The sequence below is a fragment of the Thermobia domestica genome, chromosome 14, assembly GCF_964235325.1.
Source record: "Thermobia domestica chromosome 14, izTheDome1.hap1.1, whole genome shotgun sequence".
In the NCBI taxonomy this organism is placed as follows: domain Eukaryota; kingdom Metazoa; phylum Arthropoda; class Insecta; order Zygentoma; family Lepismatidae; genus Thermobia; species Thermobia domestica.
Genome location: NC_137467.1, coordinates 70,420,292 through 70,442,819, shown reverse-complemented (window position 1 = coordinate 70,442,819; position 22,528 = coordinate 70,420,292). Strand labels below are relative to the sequence as shown.

General features: G+C 35.9%; 1 protein-coding gene across 1 annotated transcript in view; it reads left to right on the top strand.

Moving 5' to 3' along the window:
• Nucleotides 1-5,374: 5,374 nt before the first annotated feature.
• Nucleotides 5,375-22,528, top strand: part of LOC145669710 (zinc finger matrin-type protein 2) — a 33,543-nt gene continuing 16,389 nt past the window's right edge. Inside the window, exons 1-3 of the mRNA XM_081738021.1 lie at nt 5,375-5,528; nt 16,085-16,305; nt 20,428-20,501. Coding sequence (XP_081594147.1) covers nt 5,514-5,528; nt 16,085-16,305; nt 20,428-20,501 — 310 coding nt within the window. The 5' untranslated portion in view covers nt 5,375-5,513. The remainder of the gene's footprint in view (nt 5,529-16,084; nt 16,306-20,427; nt 20,502-22,528) is intronic.

Genomic DNA, 22,528 nt, shown 5'->3' with positions numbered 1-22,528 from the left:
TCTAAATGATTCTGAGCTAAGCTCTTTTCTGAATTTAGTAACTCACGACGTTTTCTCTTAAAAATCAACATTTTTGTTTTAAAACTCAGGATGATTGATTTCAAAATGACGTCGTAATTTTGCAGGGGCAACGGAACTATTAAGTAAAACTCTACCGCATATAACACACTGAGGACAGCTTTGAGTATGCATGAAATCCAGGGTTTAAAAACTCTCATCATTTTTACGATTTTTACTTACTTTTTTTTATGCTGGATGCTCCACATTTTGGAACGACGAATGATTATGTTTTTCATTATGATCCTGAGTCCTCATTTTCTCTTCATCGGGCACATTTTTGCTTCAGCCGCATTAGAAGACGTTGAAGTTTTTTTTTTTTTTTTTTTTTTTTTTTTTTTTTTTTTTTTTTACAAACCTTTAATGACCCTGTTTTGAGCCACCGATCCATCTTGATTGAGATTAAATGTAGAACTGAATGCAATGAAATTCAAGCTTAATTGAAGAGATAAAACTGAACGTTACAAATCTGCAGACATTTGTTCCCATCAAGAAGAAGAAGAAGAAAAAGAAACATTCGTATATCATAGAATTATTGTCCTGGTTGTAGAGAGCATAATTAAAACATCTCTGTCTACAGCGGGTTTCTTAACCCTTTTGGGATGCTGGCTTTTTGGGCTATTTTTTTAGACTTTCAGTCAAGCAGCTACTGCATCGTCACTATTTATCCTAGGATCATGGTTCATACCTCATTCTCTTCAGAATAGAGCTGGCTTTCAAATGGTACCACTTGCATGCTCATACCATATACCAGAAGCGGGAACAAAAATGTCAAAGTGAAAATTTCGGAGGGAAAATTCTTTTCCTCAAACTTTGGCCCCCCTGGACACCCCCCTGTGTGAACGTAGCCATCTAAAAAAATCTGATAAATAGTACTTGCTATACTGAATGTGTGTGCCAAATTTCAAGTTTCTATCTTGAATAGTAAGGGCGGGAGAAATTTTATCAAAAATTCCCACAATGCCCCAAATTAACACAAAACAGTATGATCTCAGGAAAAAAAATCCTGAGACATCCCTAATTACCCTAGGGACATGTGTCGCCCATATTCTCTTCTGAATAGAACTACCTTTCAGGCGGTACCATTCGCATATCTCCATCATGTATCTAAGGCGGGAAATTCCAGAAAAAGGGATTTCTTGGTCTAAATTTCCCTTTTTTCAACTTTTAGCCCCTCTGGACCCCCCGTTTTAACGCAGAAATCTGAAAAAAATCTGTTAAATGCTACTCGGTGGACTGAATGTTTGTGCACAATTTCAATCTTCTAGGTGCAAAAATAAGCCCGCCAAAAAAAAATTCAGAAAATTCCCCATGTTACCCTATACAGAAGTATATTTTGAAAAAAATTCACTGAGACGTCCCTAATTACCCTAGAATAGTAATTCGACCGTCATTCTCTGCAGAATGGAACTGCCTTTCAGACGGTATGACTCACGTGTCTCCATCATGTATGTGGGACGGGAAAATCATGAAAAATGGGATTTTTTGTCTAAAAAATCCCTTTTTTCAATTTTTCCCCTCCTGAACCCCCCTGTTTTAATGCAGAGATCTGAAAAAAATCTGGGAAATACTACTAGGTGGGCTGAATGTTTGTGCACAATTTCAATCTTCTAGGTGCAAAAGTAAGCCCGCCAAAAATATATACCCACCATGTCCCATTTTTCCCTATATAGAATTATATTTTTCAAAAAATCCCTGAGACGACCCTAATTACCCTAGGATAATGATTCGGCCGTCATTCTCTTCAGAATGGAACTGCCTTTCAGACGGTATGACTCACGTGTCCCCATCATGTATGTGAGGCGGAAAAATGACTAGAAACCGGATTTTTGGGGTAAAAATATCCCTTTTTCACCCCTTTGCCCCTCTGGTTCCCCCCCTGTTTTAGCACTGACATCGGAACAAAAAATCTGGTAAATAGTACTCGGTGGACTGAATGTTTGTGCAAAATTTCAATCTTCTACGTGAAAAAATAAGCCCGCCAAAAAATAATGAACATAGGCTTCATAAGGGAAAATTTCTATTTCAAAATTATGACGTCATCACCTCCTATGTCTGGACGCAGGACGGTCTGAAACCATACGTAATGTCTTCTACAATGTATCTGGACTTGAAAAAAAAAAACCGGACGAAAAAGCTCAAATAGAAGAGAAATAACGCAATGTACAATCTGCGGTAAAAAACCTGCAACATGAGGATGTAAGTTTATTGTGAAACTACGCCTAACAGCACAGGGAATGAACATAACGTCTAAATAGAACGAATCACGCCAGGATAAACCTCGGCCTCCTCCTGTGCACACTTATTTTGGAGCAAAAGACTTCGTCATTTCACAATAAACTTATATGCTCATGTTGCAGGTTTTTTGCCGCGGATTGTACCATGAAAAATGCGTATCGTACAAAATGTACGATAAGATCCCCAAAGGGTTAAACCTACCATATTTTTTTTTTTTTCATGAGAATACGGGACACCTTCGATCTCTTTCCCCCCTCCTCTCAAACTTTACAACATGATCCAATGAATGTTTGCTCTGGTCATGAACTACAGTATAATAGACGAAAGTTCTCTAAACTACAGCTACTTCTCTCTCCTCGTTCTCTACAATTAATTATACGGAATGAAGATATTTACACTGCTTGACAATTGCCAAGGAACAACTGATTTGTGCCACGTAGAATTCTCAGCAGCCGACCAATTACAGTCAAATGCATTGCAGAAGGCGTAGTTGAGTAAAATCTCTTATCTGTATAAAAGGCAGTGCACGAAAGCTTTGTGACCAGTCGAAAGAGCATCCATTGAGTTATTTATCGTAAATAGCGGCGTAGGTGGTGGAAATCACTTCTGTGAAATTCAGTGTGTAGGGCAATAATTAAGTGTAAAATGGCTTCAAGACAGCGTTTGAGTGCGTACGATCGGGGACGTGCAGTTGGACACTGGAAGCTGGTTTAAATGTCACTGCTGGCGACAGTAATGCGAGTGTCAAAAGTGCCATCTCGCAATTGGAAAAGGTCGTGGAAGGTGAAAATGCGATGCGAAAGCATGCCGATTGTTATCGAAGGAAAATCACACCTCAAAACGATCGCTGTATATTCCTAATGGCGAAAACGAACAGACTCTGCGTCAGATAGCTGCAGACATTGCAACCGCTGCCGATACACATATACCTGGCAAATTATTTCGCGGCGCTTAAATCAGCTTGGTTTGAACGCACAGACAAACGACAGTTTTGTTGATACTAAATTGGAACACTTCACTTGTAATGTACAGTATTATCAACGACAGCTCAGCTTGTGTACTTTATCAAAGATTGCAGATCCCATTGACTGCTGACGGTCTACTACAACTGCGCTGTGAGTCTATTGGCTTGCTCTCTATCAAATTGGAGAGGGTGATGTGACAACTATCTCGAAGCTGTTACATGTTACAGATTGTTGTTCATTCACTAATTACAAAATTCCCAGCCAACGGCAGATTTTTTGACTTTTCACCTTTCGAATAAGCTGATTGATAGCAGAAATGGGACCGGATTAAAATACGGGACATTTGCCTGTCCCGACTAAATTTACGGGAACGCGGGACACTCGGGCGCTTTTTTTTTATGGACGTATGGCAGGCTTAGGTTTTTGATAGTTTTAGAACTACTTTAGAGCGCATTTACTATCGTGGACGATTGTCAAAGGATTTGAGAAACGAAAGTGTGGAAACATTATAATTGCAATTAGTGATTATAACCTTTGGCGCTGATTACCGTTGTTGATAGAATGGCTGGATATTCTTCTGTAAAAATAGATATATTTTGTGAGGTTTGGAATAATATTCTGAACTTGAATCGAAAATAAATATTTCCTACTTAGGTAGGAATCTAGATCCTTTGACGATAATAGGCTACTTCCAAAAATAAATTCCGCAGGTCAAAAAATTCAAACCAACTTATAGATGAGATAGAGACTTGCGTATTCGCTTCCTCTAGGTCAGTTTATACGGAAGCCTTAGGAACTCTTTGCGGAACCCCTGGGTTCCGCGGAACACACTTTGAGAAACTCTGTCATATATAAAATATAAGAAATCATATATAATAACTTTCTTTAAGTAATAAGTAAAAACTTGTTGTGACAATTATTGAAACGTTTGGATTGCGAGCGTAGCGGGCAACAACATTTTCAATATATTCCTTTGGAACCGATAACAATATTGATTTAATAGGGCCTCAATACCCTTTCGGGTCGTTTCCTCATTTCCAACACTTTTTCGTTTTTGCTCGTTCGGCGCCCCCTTGCTATCAGCAACCGGGGCGACCGCCACGCTCGTCCTACCCAGGCTCAGACTCTGTTCACGGTTATGCCGGTAGGCTAAGGAAGACGGTGATATGAGAAATGGAATGAAATGATGAAGCGAAGAAAGTGGAAGGAAACGGGAGAACCCCGAGGAAACCTACGCACACGGTGTTTGCCTACCAGAAAGTTCACTTGGTGCGAGTTGCGATCGTACCAGGGTCCCCATGCACCAGAGAAATTGTTAGAAATGACAGCCAAATTAGCAAAATATAAAAGTAATGTGAAATCGTTTAAACTGGTATTAACTCAAATTTAGAATTAATAAGAAGCAGCCTTAATTCGTCACGTAGCTCAAACAACCACAAAAAGAGCCTTATCCTGAAACAGCCAATTAACTTCTGAGTGTAATAGTAAGTTTTCCTGATCACTTCCCACTTCATTACAATAAGCGGAAAATAATAGATTGTTAGGAGGACAGGTTCTAATAAAGTTGATAATTTTTATTCCTTCTTCAAGAGCTCTTTTCATTTCAAAGACATACGGTGTGGAGCCACTCTAGTTTATTAATCCGTTGTTGCATCAGGCACTGCTTCTTTGTATTAACAGCTTAAGTTCTTGATGCTGAAATGTCTTTTGCATTTCTTTTATGCATTTGCATGAAATATATTTCAGTCTTGATTGCTGATTTTGCTATTTATTTATCTTTTTGTATTATGCGAGTATTCTTCTCAGTTGGTTGAAGGGTAATATGAAAAGATAACATTTAATGAAAATAAAAGGTCCTGAGGATCCCTAAGATTGGGTATGATATTTCATTGAAAAAAAAAAAAAAAAAAAAAAAAAAAAAAAGAGAGAGACAGAAGATATTGCCTATGAACAGTGTAATTTTATAAAGGACCTAGGAGCTAAACCCGAGAGTTCACGGTACTTCATTCCGCAAAGATTTGCGTTAACGCAACGCTGAATTTGCTATTTAGTTTGTGATATTCGGCATATAGTCATAATTGCCTGCCAATTAGTTATTGCATTATTTGCATTGATTCCCGATTTGTTACATTGATATAATCTGTTACCAAATGAAGTACACGTAGGTTTGCACCGAAATTTTCTGCTCACTGAATACGATTTTTAAATTTAGTGATATTTATATATACACATACCAACACTGGCAGTTTAAAAATGGCATCCACTACGGTACGTATATGTTTACAATGTAATAAAAATAGATCATTTTTCTTTAATTAGTAAAAATTTATACAGTTATTTATGACATAGAAAATAATTACAGTGGTAGTGATCAAGGAACAGTTCTTTTGTGAAAGCAATACGAAATATTTTCTCAACACAATAGTGATACGAGATGACAAAAACAGAACTAGTGCCACTTTCTCTGTGCTATTGCATTGTTTTTGAACTACGAGATAATATTAAAGAAATTCTTTGTAATTTCAAGTACAAATTACGGGTGAAGGACCGTAATGGTATTGGTTCTTAAATTGATTTTTAAGTGTTTTTATGTGAACAGCTTTCGGAAACCACTGCCTTTATGTGGAATAAGCCTTGCACTTCGTTCATTATGTCGTGTAATTAACCCAAGAGCTTTCTATGTGAATGCAATACTTGGCTAAGGTTCTGCTTATGGCTAACCGTGATCGGAGAAGCATACAGTTTGGCAAGTTTTTTAGTAAATTCGGTCCATGTTCCGTTAAGGGGGTCCAAAACTACATTGAACCCCCTTAAGCTAACCTAACCTAGCCTGACCTAAGCGAACCTAACCTAACCTAACCTGACCTGACCTAAGCTAACCTAATAATACCGTTATATTATGTGATCAAACGAAAATCAATAGAAAGAAGTGGTGTCAAAGACACTGGACCCCCTTAACGGAACATTGACCGTAAATTCATACAGTGAATCGATTTCTTAGGAACTGGTTCCTCGAAATATGTTCCTTAATTATCATCAGGAACCAGTTCCCCAGGAATCAAATCGGGTAGAAATCATGTTGATTCGGACTGTAATGTTGTAGTTATTTTAAACGTAGCATGTTTCAGTTGCTGATAAATTTAGAACCATGCCAACTTCCTACCGTAACACAGTAATGTATATAATAATACTAGAGAAAAGTACAGCAAAGAGCACCTCATGTCGTGACTGCTGAAAAGGACACATGCTATATAATAAAAAAATAGAAGCAGATATTATGATTTTTATCCTTTTTCATATACACTCTAACTTGAGTTAAGCTGTAATAAACAAACTAAAACAAAAGGAGTATGTTTAGTACAAGGGGTCCAGAAGCACGTAAAAAACGCAAAATTTACAGGAGAAATGAATGATGCAAGTACTTAGACGTAACAGAACGTAACCAAATCTAACCTAAAGTAACCTAAGCTAACCTGAACTAACCTAATATTAGTGGAAATAAGCGAAATTCTATCATTTGTCGGAAAATTATGCTATACCATACACTAATATAACAAACTAATATAACAAACTAATCTAACATAAACTAACCTAAACTAACCTAGTGTGAACAGAAATTACCTAAACTAAACTGTTTTAGAGAAAAGAGCTGGACCCCTTCTGTTAAACATAGGCCAAACAAAATCTATAGCAAGGTACTTCGTAACCTATATAAATTCAAAACTAAATGCATCTCATTAGACATGTACCGCCAGGTAAACACAGTAACACAGTAGCAACCAACACGCACGAAATGCATCAGTAGCAACAAAACCAAGACAACATGAACAGAACACTGTCACAGCACACGACGTCAAATCGTACGCGCAGACAGAAGAGAACCAACAGTATGGCATCACGTGACTGGGTAAGAGTGCACTTTGTGCAGAACAAGTGATTTTGGATATCTTTTAGTTTCTCCCCCAATCTTGCAAATATAAGATCTCGAGTGTTACTTAGATTAACAAAACATAGCGGAGCGAGCGAAGGGGGTTAGTAGCGCTGCAGGGCTTGTTTAAGTATTGGCTCCTATGAATGTTCTGCTCAAGGTGTACTCTTACCTGTGGACAGGGTGGATTGATTTAAATCAGTCTGATTTAAATCATTTGATTTTTTAAATAAAAGTCGTTGATTTAAATCGAATTCCGAAATAAATTAATTTAAAGTGAAAATAAGTAAAATCCCGTTTCTGTTTTGTTATTTCGATTATGAAACTAATAATCATAATATAATGAGACTCAAATGTACAGTATAGTATGAAAACAAATGTCATGCAGAGGATGATTAGGGAAAATCCCGTTTTGAACAGGTAACGGAGCAACCCTGTGTTCTTCTTTTCGTAACATTGGGTTTGGGTTTTAAGATCATGATTTTTTTGCACCCTGCCTGTGGCCGCTTATCTACAGCGAAAGCACTAACGTACTGGAACGAATACATTTTCAAAACCAGAACCAAAAGAATCAAATGACTGAATCGAGGAATCGGATTAAATGACCAAAATAAAGCTTGCCTAAAGCTGGTTTACAAGTTATTTTCCTAATTGTGGTTATGTTAATATACCTTAATCACAGTTACTCCTGTTTCATTCCCTACTTCAAATCTAATGAGCTTTGTGGTGGACAAACACAATTCTGCCATTTCCTCCCACTTTCTTTGTTCCACCGTTTCACTCATTTCTGCTCATCACCGTCTCCTTCAGCCTAACCGGCATAAGCGTAGGACATAAAGCTTAAAAGATTTCATTTCATTTACTTTACTTTATCATTGCGAGGGAGGATATAGCTTCAACACTGAGACTACTAAAATATAAATACAGCGTGAGGACATATAGATAAGAATTGAAGTACATAATACACGAACCAACTTAAAACACAAACCAACTTGTGCTAGGAGGTCACTAAAAAGTACGAATGCTATCTAACGTAGTTAGGGCAGGAACGCATGAGGGGACCGTCGGGAGGGGGGGGGGTGTCCGCAGGGTGCATTCGCTTCAACGCGATGGATATATGCATATGCATAAATGTGGATATTTGAATAACACTTTACATAGGATAATGATTAAAAAAAAAGACGCTTGTGGCACAGTTTTGTAACACTTGATGTTTTTCTTATAGAGTACTATGTGGTAAGGAGCACCTTTGCATTTCGTACTTTTTCCTTATAGATATAAGAGATAAGATTTCGATATGTTTTGATTGCATATGTAATCGTACTGTGAAGTCAGTTCTCACATTTCTGATGTAATGTGTACAAATTTATGGCCCCCTAAAATACGAGCGCCCCTAGGGGCGATGCGTTGTAGGGCACTTTCGACTGTTGCTAGAATCAATCGGTACCTTTCACTCTCCTATCTCATCACACGCTTTCTGCGTTAGTTACTAAGACAGTGGGTTTGAATCACTGATAGACTGTGACCTATTGTTAGTTTAACCTATATTGGTTCACTATGCCCCTTCATACAGTTATGACCTTTATTACCTTTTTCATTAGTGTGACGCGTACATTTCATATAATTCTGTCAATTTCCTAGTAAATTTTGTAATTTTAGGAGGCCAATTACGTAACTTAACCCAAGTACTTGATTTAGTAATTTGCGTATGCAAGTGTAGATACTTAAATCAAATAAGCTTCGGTATGTGTCATGTACAGAATTAATATCTGGATTATGAAAAACCCATAGTATTTTTTTTTTTCTTAAACGCCAGCTCAGCGGGTTTTATTAAATTTTGTATGTGTATTTAACGTTGTATTCCTACTTATAGAGTAAGAAAGAGGTGGCTAATTCTGTATAATATAGAATAGAAATAAAGTCCTTCTATTACACTCAGAATTCAAGAGTCAGCCGTCCTGACTGAAGATTTTTTAACTTCCCTCTAAACATTTCAGACGGGGGATGACTGTCTCAGTGATACAGTGCTTAACTTTGGTACGTGAGGTCACTGGTTTGATCCCTGGCCAAATAAGTTGTGGTGGACAACATTGCGTTCGTGGGTCTTCTCGGGATACTCCCGTTTCCTTCCATATTATTCCACCAAGTCTTCCCTTATCATTCACTTGTCTCAATCATCATCTCCCTTAGCCTAAAGCGGTTTTATTAATCCTTTTGGCACAAATGTTGTGTCACGCATACATACTATCAATTATGGTCCCGTGAAACTCATTTCTTCAAAGTGATTTTTTTTTTTTTTTTTAAATGTCTATAGGGTATAATGTTACAACAATATCCGTTTTCTGCTCTTGGCGTTTGACGATATAGGGTGATGACGCTCCTTTAAGTTTGGGCTTGAAAAGAAGCCACGTGTTTCGAGGTTGCATAGAAATATTTCTGTCTTTGCTTCTCAAAAGCGGAAGGAAAAGGAAGTCCATAGTCTATGCACATATATAAAGAAATGAACATTATAGGATTTTCCCTCTTCTATTCTCCCCATTTCCCTCCTCACATCCAGAAAATTTTATATGATTTAGTTCTAAGCAAAGTAAGGAAAGTAAATGCTCTTTTAGCTGCTACTTATGTGAGGTTTGGTGTTAGCGAATGGTAGCTAATTGGGTAGTGTAATTTGAGTGTAATGTGTGGTATATTTGAAGCCTAAGAGTATTGTTACAGGATTCGATCCGCGATAATATCTAATTTATATTGTTAAACAGGATTGAAAAATATGATTCTTGTAACTATTCTAGATATTGCACCGAAACTTGACATACGAATTTTGTGTAGGCTAAAATATTTTTCAGGGTTGATTATATTCGGGTATTTGTAGCCGGGACTGCTTTAGAGGGTGCCAAATTAAATACAAATCCCTGTTTCTCCCAAATTTCCCCTTTTTTTGTAGATTATGAATATACACATACATGGTGTCATCTGAAAGCTTGTTTCATTCTGAAGAGAATAACATACTAACCATAATACTTGGATAAATAGTAAGGGGCACAGTGGCTTAGTGGTAAAGTGCTTAACTTTGGTGCGTTGGGTTCCTGATTCGATCCCAGCCAAGTAAGTTTGTGGTTGACAACATTGTGTCCGTGAATTTTGTCGGGGTACTTCTGTTTCCTCCCACTTTCTCATTCCACCAGTTCTTCCATCATCATTCGCTTGCCTAAATCATCCGTCTCCCTTAGCCTAACAGGCATAAACGTGGGACATTAAACTGAAAGATTTCGTTTCGTTTCTTTTTCATGAAATTTGGTGTTGGAAACAAGATTAAGAAATATTTTTCCGTCGTGACTTCTAGATACCGGTATTACAATAAAATTTGACACATGCATTACATATAAACCGTAGTCTTTTTCAGAATAGATTATGCTGGGGTACCTGTAGTTGAAGCCGCTCTTTGGGGCACCAAATTTAAAAAAAAAAAGGACTTTTTGGAGGGACATTTCTCTGCTTTACCCCAATTTCCCTTTTGTCGTTCATTATGCACACATGCGCATGATACCATTTGAAAGCTTGTTCTATTCTGGAGAGAATGACGGGTCAGTTATGCTACTCGGGTGACTAGTACTAAAGCAATACCTACTTAACTGAAAGTCGACATTTTCCTCCAAAAAGATTTTAAAAAATAAATAAATAAAATAAAAAATAAAAATACAAGAAAGCATTTTAATAAATAAAAGATTTGTTTTCAGGAATAACTGAAATGTTAGAAATCTTTTGAATTTCATTTTCAGTTGCCAGTTTGCTTTCTTATAATGTATCTTGGGATTAAAGGGCCTCTGTGACATGCGATAATCGTACTATACGTCACACATTCCACCGGATATGCAAGAATTCGAGAGTTTTCTGATCTCCTTTTTAATGCAACTATTTTTCGGTTTTGTGTGTGCAATTATCTAGATGTAGTGCTGAGTAGAGAGTAGTAGTTAGATGGGAAGGAAAGTGAGTAGTACGGTCATAAATTTTACGTCCTTTTACGGGGAAGGAAATAAAAATCACAAATTAGGAACAGAGTTTTCCGCTCACAAACGAATAATATCAGCAATTAAACGTGTTGAATTTGTTAATGATAGGCTTTCTTTTATTACTCTTAAGGGTCGGTGGTGTGATATTGTTCTAAATGTACATACTCCAACAGAAAATAAGGATGACGATATAAAAGATAGTTTTTACGAGAAGTAGAACGAGTATTTGACTAACTTCCGCGATACCATATGAAAATTCTATTAGGGGATTTCAGTGCCAAGGTGAGACGAGAGGATATTTTCAAACCGATTATACGGAACGAAAGTCTTCACAAAGAAAGTAATGACAGCAGCTTTAGGGTCGTGAACTTTGCAACATCCATAAACTTGATCGTGAACAGTACAAAATTCTCACATCGAGACGTTCAAAAATATACTTGGATCTTACCAGAGGGAAAAACTAATGATTAAACCTATCATGTTTTAGTAGATACAAGAAGAAAATCTAGAATAATTGATGTTCGATCGTTTAGAGGAGCTAACTGTGATACTGATCACTGTCTGGTAGCAGCACTAATAAAAGAGAAGTTATCCTTAAATAAAGGAAATATTTAATATCCAAAAACGGAGAGGTTTAATTTTAAAAAATTAGATGAGAACCAAGCGAGAGGGGAATACCAGATTAAGATGTTGATCTCGGTTTTAGAAGGTTCGGAATGCACTAGAGTTAAACGTACTTGGGTTGAAAGTAGGAATAGCATCAAAATTTCAGGAAGAAAAAGGTCATGCGAAAATACATGGGAACAAACCATGGTTTGATCAGGAATGCACTAAATTAGTAGAGAACACAAAACAGGCAAAACTGCGTTGGCTACAAAATCCGATCAATATGACTACACATAATTGCGTTGACATCAAACGAGAAACTTCGAAAACTTTTAGAAGAAAGAAATACGATTTTTTGAAAGCAAAAATGAATGAACTTGAAGATTATAGTAAAAATAAAACCATTCGGGACATATATACAAGGTGGACCAAAAGTAGGTATACAGTCCGATCGGCTCATGGCATATCATTTACTTATTGTTATCCATACATATATTGTTTAGTTTCTTCATTAGTTGTTCGTAATTTCTTTTCGCTTATACCTGAACTCGGAACAGACCGAAGAAAGTAAACTCTTGATCTTAATAAATTAAAATGTCATACTTGATTGATGCTGGTCTGTATACCTACTTTTGGGCCATCCTATATATATATAAGGGCATCAACAAATTTAAGAAAGGGTATCAACGTCGCTCTTATATGTTAAAGAAAGCCGATGGAACACTTATCACTGATACAAGTAGCATAGATGGAAAGAATTCTTTCACGACTTACTTAATACGCAGCCATAAACTAATGCTCGTGGAGAAGAAGAAGGGAAAATGCACACAGCAGAACCTTAGCAAACAGAGAGAGAGAGAGAGAGAAAGAAAACGATAAAGAAACTGAAGAAACACAAATCTGTTGTAGATGAAATTCCGGCTGAGCTAATTTTAGCTGGAGAGAAAAGATTGTGGAATAAGATATAGTCTCATTCTCCTCCTCTGTAACAAGGAGGAATTGCCACAAGAGTGCAAAGAATCAATCGTTGTTCCAATTCACAGAAAAGGCTTATTATAATAATTATCGGGACAAAAGATAATAATAATTATTATCTTTTGTCAACATCCTATAAGATCCTCTCAGTGGTAGAGCGTTCATCTCTAGTGTATGAGGTCCCTGGTTCGATTCCAGCTCGCGCTAAATGGACTTTGTGGTGGACAGATACCGTGTGTGTGGATTTCCTCGGGGGTTCTCCCGTTTCCAGCCACTTTATTCATTTCACCATTGCATTCATTTCTCATTACCGTCTCCTTAAGCGTGGCCGGCATACGCATGGGACGTAAAACAAAGGAATATTTATGTTTACAGGTGTAGCGTTACTATGTGAAGCGAAACCCACATTAAAGGACATGTAAATGCAAAATACAAACACTAACCTAATTCAAATTTACTCTAGAGTCAATTCATGTAAAAGTATTCAACGAGGATTGTTTAACCATTTAAAATTTTTAAATACTACTAGCTGAACCTGCGCTCTCTACACAGCGCATCATTCGCATATGAGCATAAATCTATCCTCAAGACATATGTACATGTCCCTTTACAGACACAAGTGAAAGACGTCTTAATTTAAAAAAAAAATCGGTAAGGGGTATCATAAAGGGGAGATTTTTTCGATTATTTTTTCTCAATATCTCGCACCGTTTGTGCAAGATTTGAGCCTACTTCCGGTTTGAGTTTCTAATTCATGTATGACCAGTGTTTTCTTTCTTCTTGCATGCAGTATGTAATAACCAAATACATACATATATAATTAATTATAATGTCAATTGTATATGGTGTTCATTTGACAACCCCCCCCCCCAAAAAAAAAATAGATGTTACTTAAAATGTTTGTCTCTGTTAAACGTGAAATCACACATAACCGTAAATGAAAGATTTGAAAGCCAAAGTTATAGGTTGGAGCTCAGGCGCTTTTAATTGCTATTGTAGCATTTTAATAGATAGATTACCATATACATTGGCAGCAGAAAACTATTTTCTAAAAATTGTAATCCCAGCCAGTTTGCGAGTGGCAGTCATGTTTGTTGAGCAGTGCATGCCAATTCGTGATTTTGCAGATGTTAGAACTGGACTGAACTGGACTATTCTAGGATTGCAGATTACTCAAAAACGTTGCAACAAACACAATTTTCTTGAGGACTTTCTTTCTTTCATTTTGTCTCTTTAACATAGAAAGTCTTAATTGAATCCTAATAGGTGAAACTTACTCCTCAAGTTGATTTCGTGCTTTTGAATGTTTTAACTTGAAAGAATTTCTGTTTACTATTACCGTGTTCATATTTTCTTGGGTTTTTCTAATTTTTTTTTCGTGTTCTCATTCTACCAATTCTTTCTTAATCATTATTCTAACTTTCATTTTTCATCTGTCTTCTTTGACCTAAAGGATATCAATGTAGGACTAACTAACTAACTCACTCTATGGCCTATGGAACCCGGAGGTTCAACGCATCGTTCACAAAAGCTCTCCACTGACTTCTATTCTTAGCTAACTGCATCCAGTTTCTACTTTGTATTCCTATCTCTGCGAGATCTATCTTAATATTGTCCTCCCATCTGCGCCTAGGTCTTCCTAATCAATGTAAGTCATTAAACTAAAATATTTCATTTCAGAGAATATGGTACAATTAAAAATTAATCCGTTTCTCAATTACATAGACTAATTGACAGTTCGATTTCACCCACTCCCTCTCTCATTTAATTCTACATTATACAGTAGGGTGGGCCGAAAAAAGTCTTTTTTTTTTCTTTCTTTTCAAGTCGTAATACCGCGGAAAAACTGCGAATTATGGAGACTAACAAGAATTTAAAAAAACAAATAATACCAGTTTTTGTTTTCCGGTCGTGTATGTGCTCTAAATTTCGCTGAAATTAAAAAAAAAAAACATTTATACGATAATTTTTAAGTTCTAAATTAGCCTCTTCCCGAATGTAATAACTTAAATTCATATATATATATATATATATATATATATATATATATATATTAGAACCACAGAAAATAATGTTTAAAAATTTTCAAATCCATCAACATTTTTCCGGTTGTGCATTGCCTTCTAATTTAATGAAAGTTTGAAACAAAATTTACAAATAAAGGTAGATCACAGTTCAAGGTTAAAAAAAATGTACTTTTGTTTTTTTGGTTTTCTTTGTTGAATACAAGTTAAAATATTTAGAACAAAGTATTGTAGACCGTTAGTAATAATTACAATATAATATTTACAGATTCTTTTTTATTGACAAAACTAAGTTTCTGTGAAATGTGTCGTAAATTCAAGGAACTCATGTTGAACAATTAAATATCTCCGATTTAACGTATTCGTAGCTGAAGGTAATTTTAAATCTGTTTTATGGGTGGGTAGAGCATCGTGATCATTCACCCGACCGAGTTAGAATTTAATGAAAGTTTGAAATAAAAGTTACAAATAAAGGTAGATCACAGTTCAATGTATTTAAAAAAGATGTTTTTTTTTTTTTTTGCTTTCTTTGTTGAATAGAAATTTAAATGTTTTAAAACAAAGTATTTTAGATCATTAGTAATGTTTATAAACAGATTTTTTTATTATTATTATTGACAAAACTAAATTTTTATGTGATGAGTCGTCCAAAAAACTCATGTTGAACGAACAATTGAACATTTCCGTTTTCACTCATTCTTAGCTGAAGGCACTTTGAAATCTGATTTATGGGTGGGTAGACCGTCATGATCAGTGATCCGAGCGAGTTGCAACGAGCATCTGAATTTCTTAAAATTAACAGCCTTTGCTCGAGCGGAATACCTTAACCGATTTGAATAATTCTTTTACTTAAATCATTATCGATTCAAGTAAGATTAGACTAGAACTATTATCTACATTTAAATATTGACAAGTTAAGTAAGAGCTGTAATAAAAAAAAAAAAAAAATAAAAAAATAATAAAAAAAAAAAAACGTATAAATGTGAACTTTTTCTAAATTTCGGCAAACTTCAGAGCACTGCGTGACCGGAAGATATAAACCGATTTGATTTTTTTTTTTTTGCTCCATTTCAGTCTCTCCAACTCGCAACTTTTCCGCGGTATTAGAACTTGAAAAATATATATATATATTTTTTTTACTTCTTTCTACCCACCTTGTTATACATGTTTCTCTCGTGTTGATTGATTTATGACCGGAAGTATCAGTATATTTTTTGTGCGTTTTTGTGTGTAAGTAGTTTTCTAGCCTTACTTTGAGTTTTATAAATTTTCCCTTTATTGCAGCGACCTGAAGACCATCGTCGTAAGTGGGATAGGGATGAATATGAACGGCTGGCAGCAGAAAGGATTCAGGCGGAGTTGGATGCACAGGAAAAGGCAAAACAGAAGCAGCCACCAATCAAGAGAGATCTTCTTCGCCAGCGAGACTATCGAGTGGATCTCGAATCCAAGCTTGGCAAAAGTGTAGTCATAACAAAAAATACTCCAGCATCACAAACAGGAGGGTAAGCGCGAATTCATTTCTGCAATTTATAGTCAGGTTTTCCAGTTACTGTTTCCTATAGTTTCATGTGCTCTTGAGTAAATGAAGATATTTTACGTCAATATATCATACTTTGAGCAAAGCTTAATGTCAAAATATGGTGTTCAGTGTTTCTAGTTTCAGTGAATACGCTGTGAATGCATTATTATACATTTAAACTTCTTACACTTGAAGTACTTTAATTATCATACTTCCATATTCCACAAGAATTTTTTCTTTTCAGATAGTAGAAGATGCTATTTACACAAGAAAAATATATTGAAAGCATCAGAACGTTTTGTGTCACGGAAATCATGACGACACGAATTGAATTGCGATACGAATTGACGACAAATGTGAAATGAAATGTTTCGCTTCAGTAACTGGTGCGAAATTTCTCGCGTGTAAATAGTCCTATAGTTGATCTATAGTCGGACCACGTACTATCTATTAAATTTAGGTTGAGATGAAACACAAAATCTCATATGAAACTTTCTCCTATAACAGCAAACGTTGGCGTTAGTTACGAGGGCAGACACACACGTTTCTTTCACAAAGACACTTTCCGTTACATTGTTTATCTCCTTAGTGGGAAAAGAATAGCTGCCATAAAAATGTTGCGTGTTTTAGTGTTGTCTGTGGAGGAATAGTGAGGTTTTTGTGGGTGTAAAAAGAAAGTATAGAATACTGCAATATATATATACTGTAGAATCCATGGACCGTAGCATCATCCACAGATCCTGCGAGTTCGTTGAAGAGTGTTGGGTAAACTTTATTGATTCTCCTCGTTCTAGTAAACTTGTAACCGCAGCGACATCAGTTAGTCAGAAGCATGAAAGAGGCAATTGGAAGTGACCGACGAATCCATATGCTAACATTGACAAAGTTGATTTTTTCATATGGTAGACGTACGATATTTTGCATGGCAAATTAAACTTAACGCAAAGTCAGTGCACGGTAGATGCGCAAGAACTTGACAGAACGGAACTGCTGGATAATGTCATCCTTGGACCGCTTGGATCGTTACGCACACGAAGAAGGCGAGTTCTGAAATTTATATTAATAGGCGATGTGAGTCCTGCTTGTTTCATTCGAAACAAAGCTATGCAGTATGGCATAGAAATATTCTTCGTTTCCGCCTCCGAGGAAATTGAGTTACCGATTTGACTCAAAAAATTGTACTAAAATGTTGTGGGATATGAAAATCGTTCTTGTGGTGGAGTTTCTCTATCTAAAACCGATCGGTAACACATATGGAAAGTAGAGAGTCTTTGCTTTCTGGAGAAGCCCCTCAACAGATATAGTTCGAATATCAGACTTAAGGGCTCGACCATATGTTTATTCAAGAGAAAAAAGAAAAAAGTTACTGTTTCACCATGTAATACACAGTCTGGATTGAGTCCTTCAGGTCAACGGCTTGATTTACATTAAAACTTCAACTCGTTTTCTGAAGGTGCTATATACTTCGTAAAAGAACTTAAATGAACATAGTGGACTAGACGACACTGATAGGAAACGTCATCTTGCGTCTTATGTTGTGAAATAGATAAATAATATAATTTTGTCGTGTATATGTTTTTGTTTGGCTATCTAGGAAACTTCTGGCAGGAAACAATACTATACCGTATATTACATTTTAGTCTTCGGTAGTTAGCAGCTTATTAGAAATCATTGGTCAAGTGTGTTCTAGATTTCTTAAAAATATTATTCCAAGTAAGTTTTCAAGTGCACATAAACTGAAAACTATGTTTTAAATGTAGAAAGATAGAGATACAAATACTATTTGTTGAAATTTACCTAACCAGAAATTTTACTTTTATTTTGAAAACAATTCATTTAAAAAAAAAAAAAAAGTAAATCTTGTTTCACTTGTGCTCTAAATTTTCATTAAAAAAGAAAAAAATCAGACACCTATCATCGTTAAAGTAATGGAAAAGCGCTGTATAACTAATCTAAAGAGAGACATAGGCTAAACGACTGAAGTCTGTACCCATTGATTTCTTATTTGGAGGTAACAAAATAGAAGTCGAAGGAGAAATTAGTTCTTGCAAGTGATTACTTTCTATAAATCATTCCTTTTTTTATTGTCAGTTGCTTTGCTTACGAAGTATTAATCCAAATGCCAATTGCATTTAGATGTTAACATGAGTGCAGCATTTGGTGACAATACTGAAAAATTAAAGTAAACTAAACTGAAAAATTAAGATTTGATAGCAGAAAATAAACAGATTATTTTAGTTTTTACTTATTGGTCCCCGTTTACTGTTGTATTGTCGTCTTATGCATTTAAATAATTAATTAATTTATTTATTGCTTCATATGCGGAATACTTCACTTGATTTCTGCGTTGTATCTGTATTTTAAATACCTTCTTTGTATTGCATTTCGTTCTGGCAAAATCGTTCTATTCAACGTTTTAAAATGTTATGCGTACATGCACTTACGATGTGTGTGGCAACGCTGTGCACGAACTGACAACGCTGCTGCCTCCACCTTCACATAGTAGTTAACCCTTGCCGATGACTGGGGGGCGCGGTGGCTCAGCGGTAGAGCGTTCACCTCCGGTGCTTGGGGTCCCTGGTTCGATCCCAGCTCGCGCCGTGTGGACTTTGTGGTGGACAAACACCGTGCTCGTGTGTGTTCTCGGGGTTCTCCCGTTTCCTCCCACTTTCTTCATTCCACCATTTCACTCATCTCTCATCATTACCGTCTCCTTTAGCCTAACCGGAATAACCGTGGGACGTAAAACTTCAAGATGTCATTATGATGATGCCTTGCCGATGACTTAGTACTAGGTTGAACTTGCGTCAGTTGCTACGTAAGTGTCGAGAGTATCTGAAGTGAAGTTGTATTTGTGAGGTGCGTGACGGAAATGGACTCTCATAAGTGGAGCAACGTTGTGTCATCAAATTTTGTGTAAAGCTTGACGAATCCGCTACTATGACTTTTGAAAAGTTACAAAAGGCCTATGGAGAACATTTTTTATCCAGGATACAAGCCCTTTTTTAGAAGGCCGAGAACAAGTGGAAGATGAAGACCGTGAACCTCAAAAATTGATGACAGTGTTGAAAGATTGAAGTCTCTTCTGAGGTCAGATCGCTGGGAAATCGTCCAAAAGGGATTTGTGCAACCAGGACAAACTACCAATGAAACTCTATGGGGAAGTCTTTAAAAGACTCAAGAAAAGGGAAAGATCCCCCTTTTTGCCGGATCTCAGTCCCTGTTATATCTTTTCATTTCCCTTGCTGAAAAAACAGTTGAAGGGGCGCTATTTTGGTACTTTATACGATATCTAAGTAACCGTAACAGACGAGCTGAAAGATATTTCAGCAGAAGCCTTCCGCATTGGTACAAAGAAGGGAAAGAACCCCTCCATCGCTGTGTAGCTGCCCGATGTGACTATTTTGAAGAGGATAGCTCTGATTTGTAAAAATAAGGAAATTCATCATTAACAGAAAATCTGGTCTCTTTACTTTTCTAACATATTTCGTATGTATAAGAAAAGTTATATAAATGAGAACTGAAGCAAGAGATCTTACTCAAAAACACCAACAAGGACAATTTGTGTAGGGAGTTAAAATTTCGTATAAATCATCTTTTTTCCCTTTTCTAAGATATTTCACAGCACAACACAAGATTAAATCAAATATCCACAGGTGAAGTTTAGAGAGGCCACCAAATATACACACCATGAATTTAAGTATATATATGTTTTTTTTAGACCTTATCAATAGACAGGATCATTATGATATTTGAGATAAAAATCACTCCACAGCCTACATCAAATTTTAAGGAACCACAAGGGTGAAAATTACTTAATTATTTCTCGTTTAGATATTGTTGTTCCATACATATTGATACATTACCCACTTTCATGAAGTTATCTTAAAGATAAATTTTAACTTTTTAATAGCACAATATAACTGTGTCATTTTGTAAAACTTGTCAAGTTTCATAGCTAAATCTATAAACAATAGCGACTTCTGTTTATGACAACCAAAATAACAATGTTAAAATTTGTTAAATACAGTAATTTTCTTCTATTCTGGAAGCTCTTTGTAGTCTAATATTACTTTTTTTTTAACTTCTTGTTTTATTTTTGCAGGTATTACTGTAATGTCTGTGATTGTGTAGTAAAAGACTCAATAAACTTCTTGGACCACATCAATGGAAAGAAACGTGAGTATTTTTTATTACGGAAATTGTGAAGACTTAAAGAAAAGTTCATAGTATTAGGGACTGAGTATTTTGTGATTAATTTGTAACTGGAAAAATCTTTGGCTCATTCTGCTACAGTAGACGTGACAGGATTCGGTATTTCGTCGCCTCCATTACACATATATAGGTTATCTCTTAGACGTGAGACAGATTTTGGGCGAGAGATTTCTGTTCCAAGCTTATCTCTAGGCTATAAGAGACAATGTAAAATTGATTATCAGAAATGGACGTAAACTGTGTTTAGATGGGAGTTTAAAAGGATTTTTTCAGAATCGACAAGCGGCTATATAAATAATTTTTCGATTGGTGTGACTGAGAAGATACTTTGAAGGTGCCTTCCATTTCAATTCAGGCAGAGCAGGTACCATCACCATCTCAGATATTGTTGAAACTTTTTTTATAGCAACTAGACATGTTTGTAAGAGACCCAGATTTTTTTGTTTTGTCGAAAAAAAATTTTTCCCGCCAAGTAATGGGCCATCAAAGACGGGGAGTACAATTTATGAATTGTAGAAGACATGGAAAATGATCAACTTCGGAGCCTCATCATTCGGCTATGGAGACAGATAGAGTTATAATTCTTGTTGTGGTATGTACATAGGGATATAAATAAACTATATTTTATTATAGTTTGGTTTGCGCATACGTATCTTTTTGTACATAAATTAACAAATGAACGTCAATTTATCTGAAAAGTCGAAGTTTGCGAATTTTTTTCGAGCACTTTCGGTTCGAATTTTAAAATTCTGTTTTCACGGTTGGTAAGACCTAGCTACCGCTTTCCGAAAAAAAAATTTGTATCGCTTCTGTGTGCAACCGTTTTGTCCCAAAAAATTCGAGAAATTGTAAAATTTTCAAAAATCGCCATTTTTGGGCGCCATTTTCTCGAAAACACCATCTTTTAAAATTCTGAAATTTTGTAAGATGGTTCAACTTTACATGAAAAATAAACACACCAGATACCATTCTCGACCAATGCTTCATGAATTAACTGCAGTCTTTTAAAGTTAGCGAAGTTTCGTTAACTTTGATGGCACAGTTAGCAACACTGGGAACAATAAAAGTGCAATGATTTGATGATGTTTGTGGTTCACATTCATTAAATGAAGAATAAAAGGTTTTCTTGACTGTTTTTATTATTATTATTATTATTTTGATCAAGAAGGCTCTCTGAAATAGTAAAATGAGCCTCCCCCTACTCCTCCGTTTTCTTAAACCGAAATACACAAATTTTAAGTTTACTTGAAATGGCCATCCAATAAATTCTGATGATCTACAAAAAGCCTGAACTATTACCTCAGTGATGATTTGGAATGCTCCAGACAAAGTTTCAATTAAGTGCGATGTCATTAGTGATCGAAAAAGGACAAAAAGTTAAAAAAATCGAAACGTTTTCTTACGCGTTCCAAAGAAATTTACTGACTTTATAAACAGAACAATCCAAACATAAGAATGGGTCACTCGGAATTTTGCAGTATTCGACGAAAGTGGGTCAGTCCGCAATCTGCGAGGGAAGTGTGTATGTGTGTGTGTGTATTGTGCAAATTTTAAGTTAGCTGCTACTGCGTTGCTACAAATCAAAGGTGCAGCCTGTATTGAAGCTGTCATGAGTGACCTATTTCCTTTAGTAGTATAATCCGTAGAAAATGACAACTGTCTTCTTCAAGAGTGTGGTGAATGTCCTGGAGTGGAAGGAATAAGTGTGGAGTCTTTAATTATTGATCCTGATGAAAATGAAAGTGTTACGTACGCTATATGGGAAAACAATAATCTCGTTAAAAAAACTGTGCCACTTTCTGTTTTCGTATCGTACATTGCTGGTTTAACTGTAAGAATTGTAATTCATGACTACATCAAGAAAATCCAAAGAGAATTAATTGCTACCGAAAAGCACCGTATAAAATTTCAAGATACAAATTCTATTTTGCTTCATGTGGACTTCGCTGAAAACTGGACTGTTATTCTGCAAAGTGAAATTCAGAGTTATC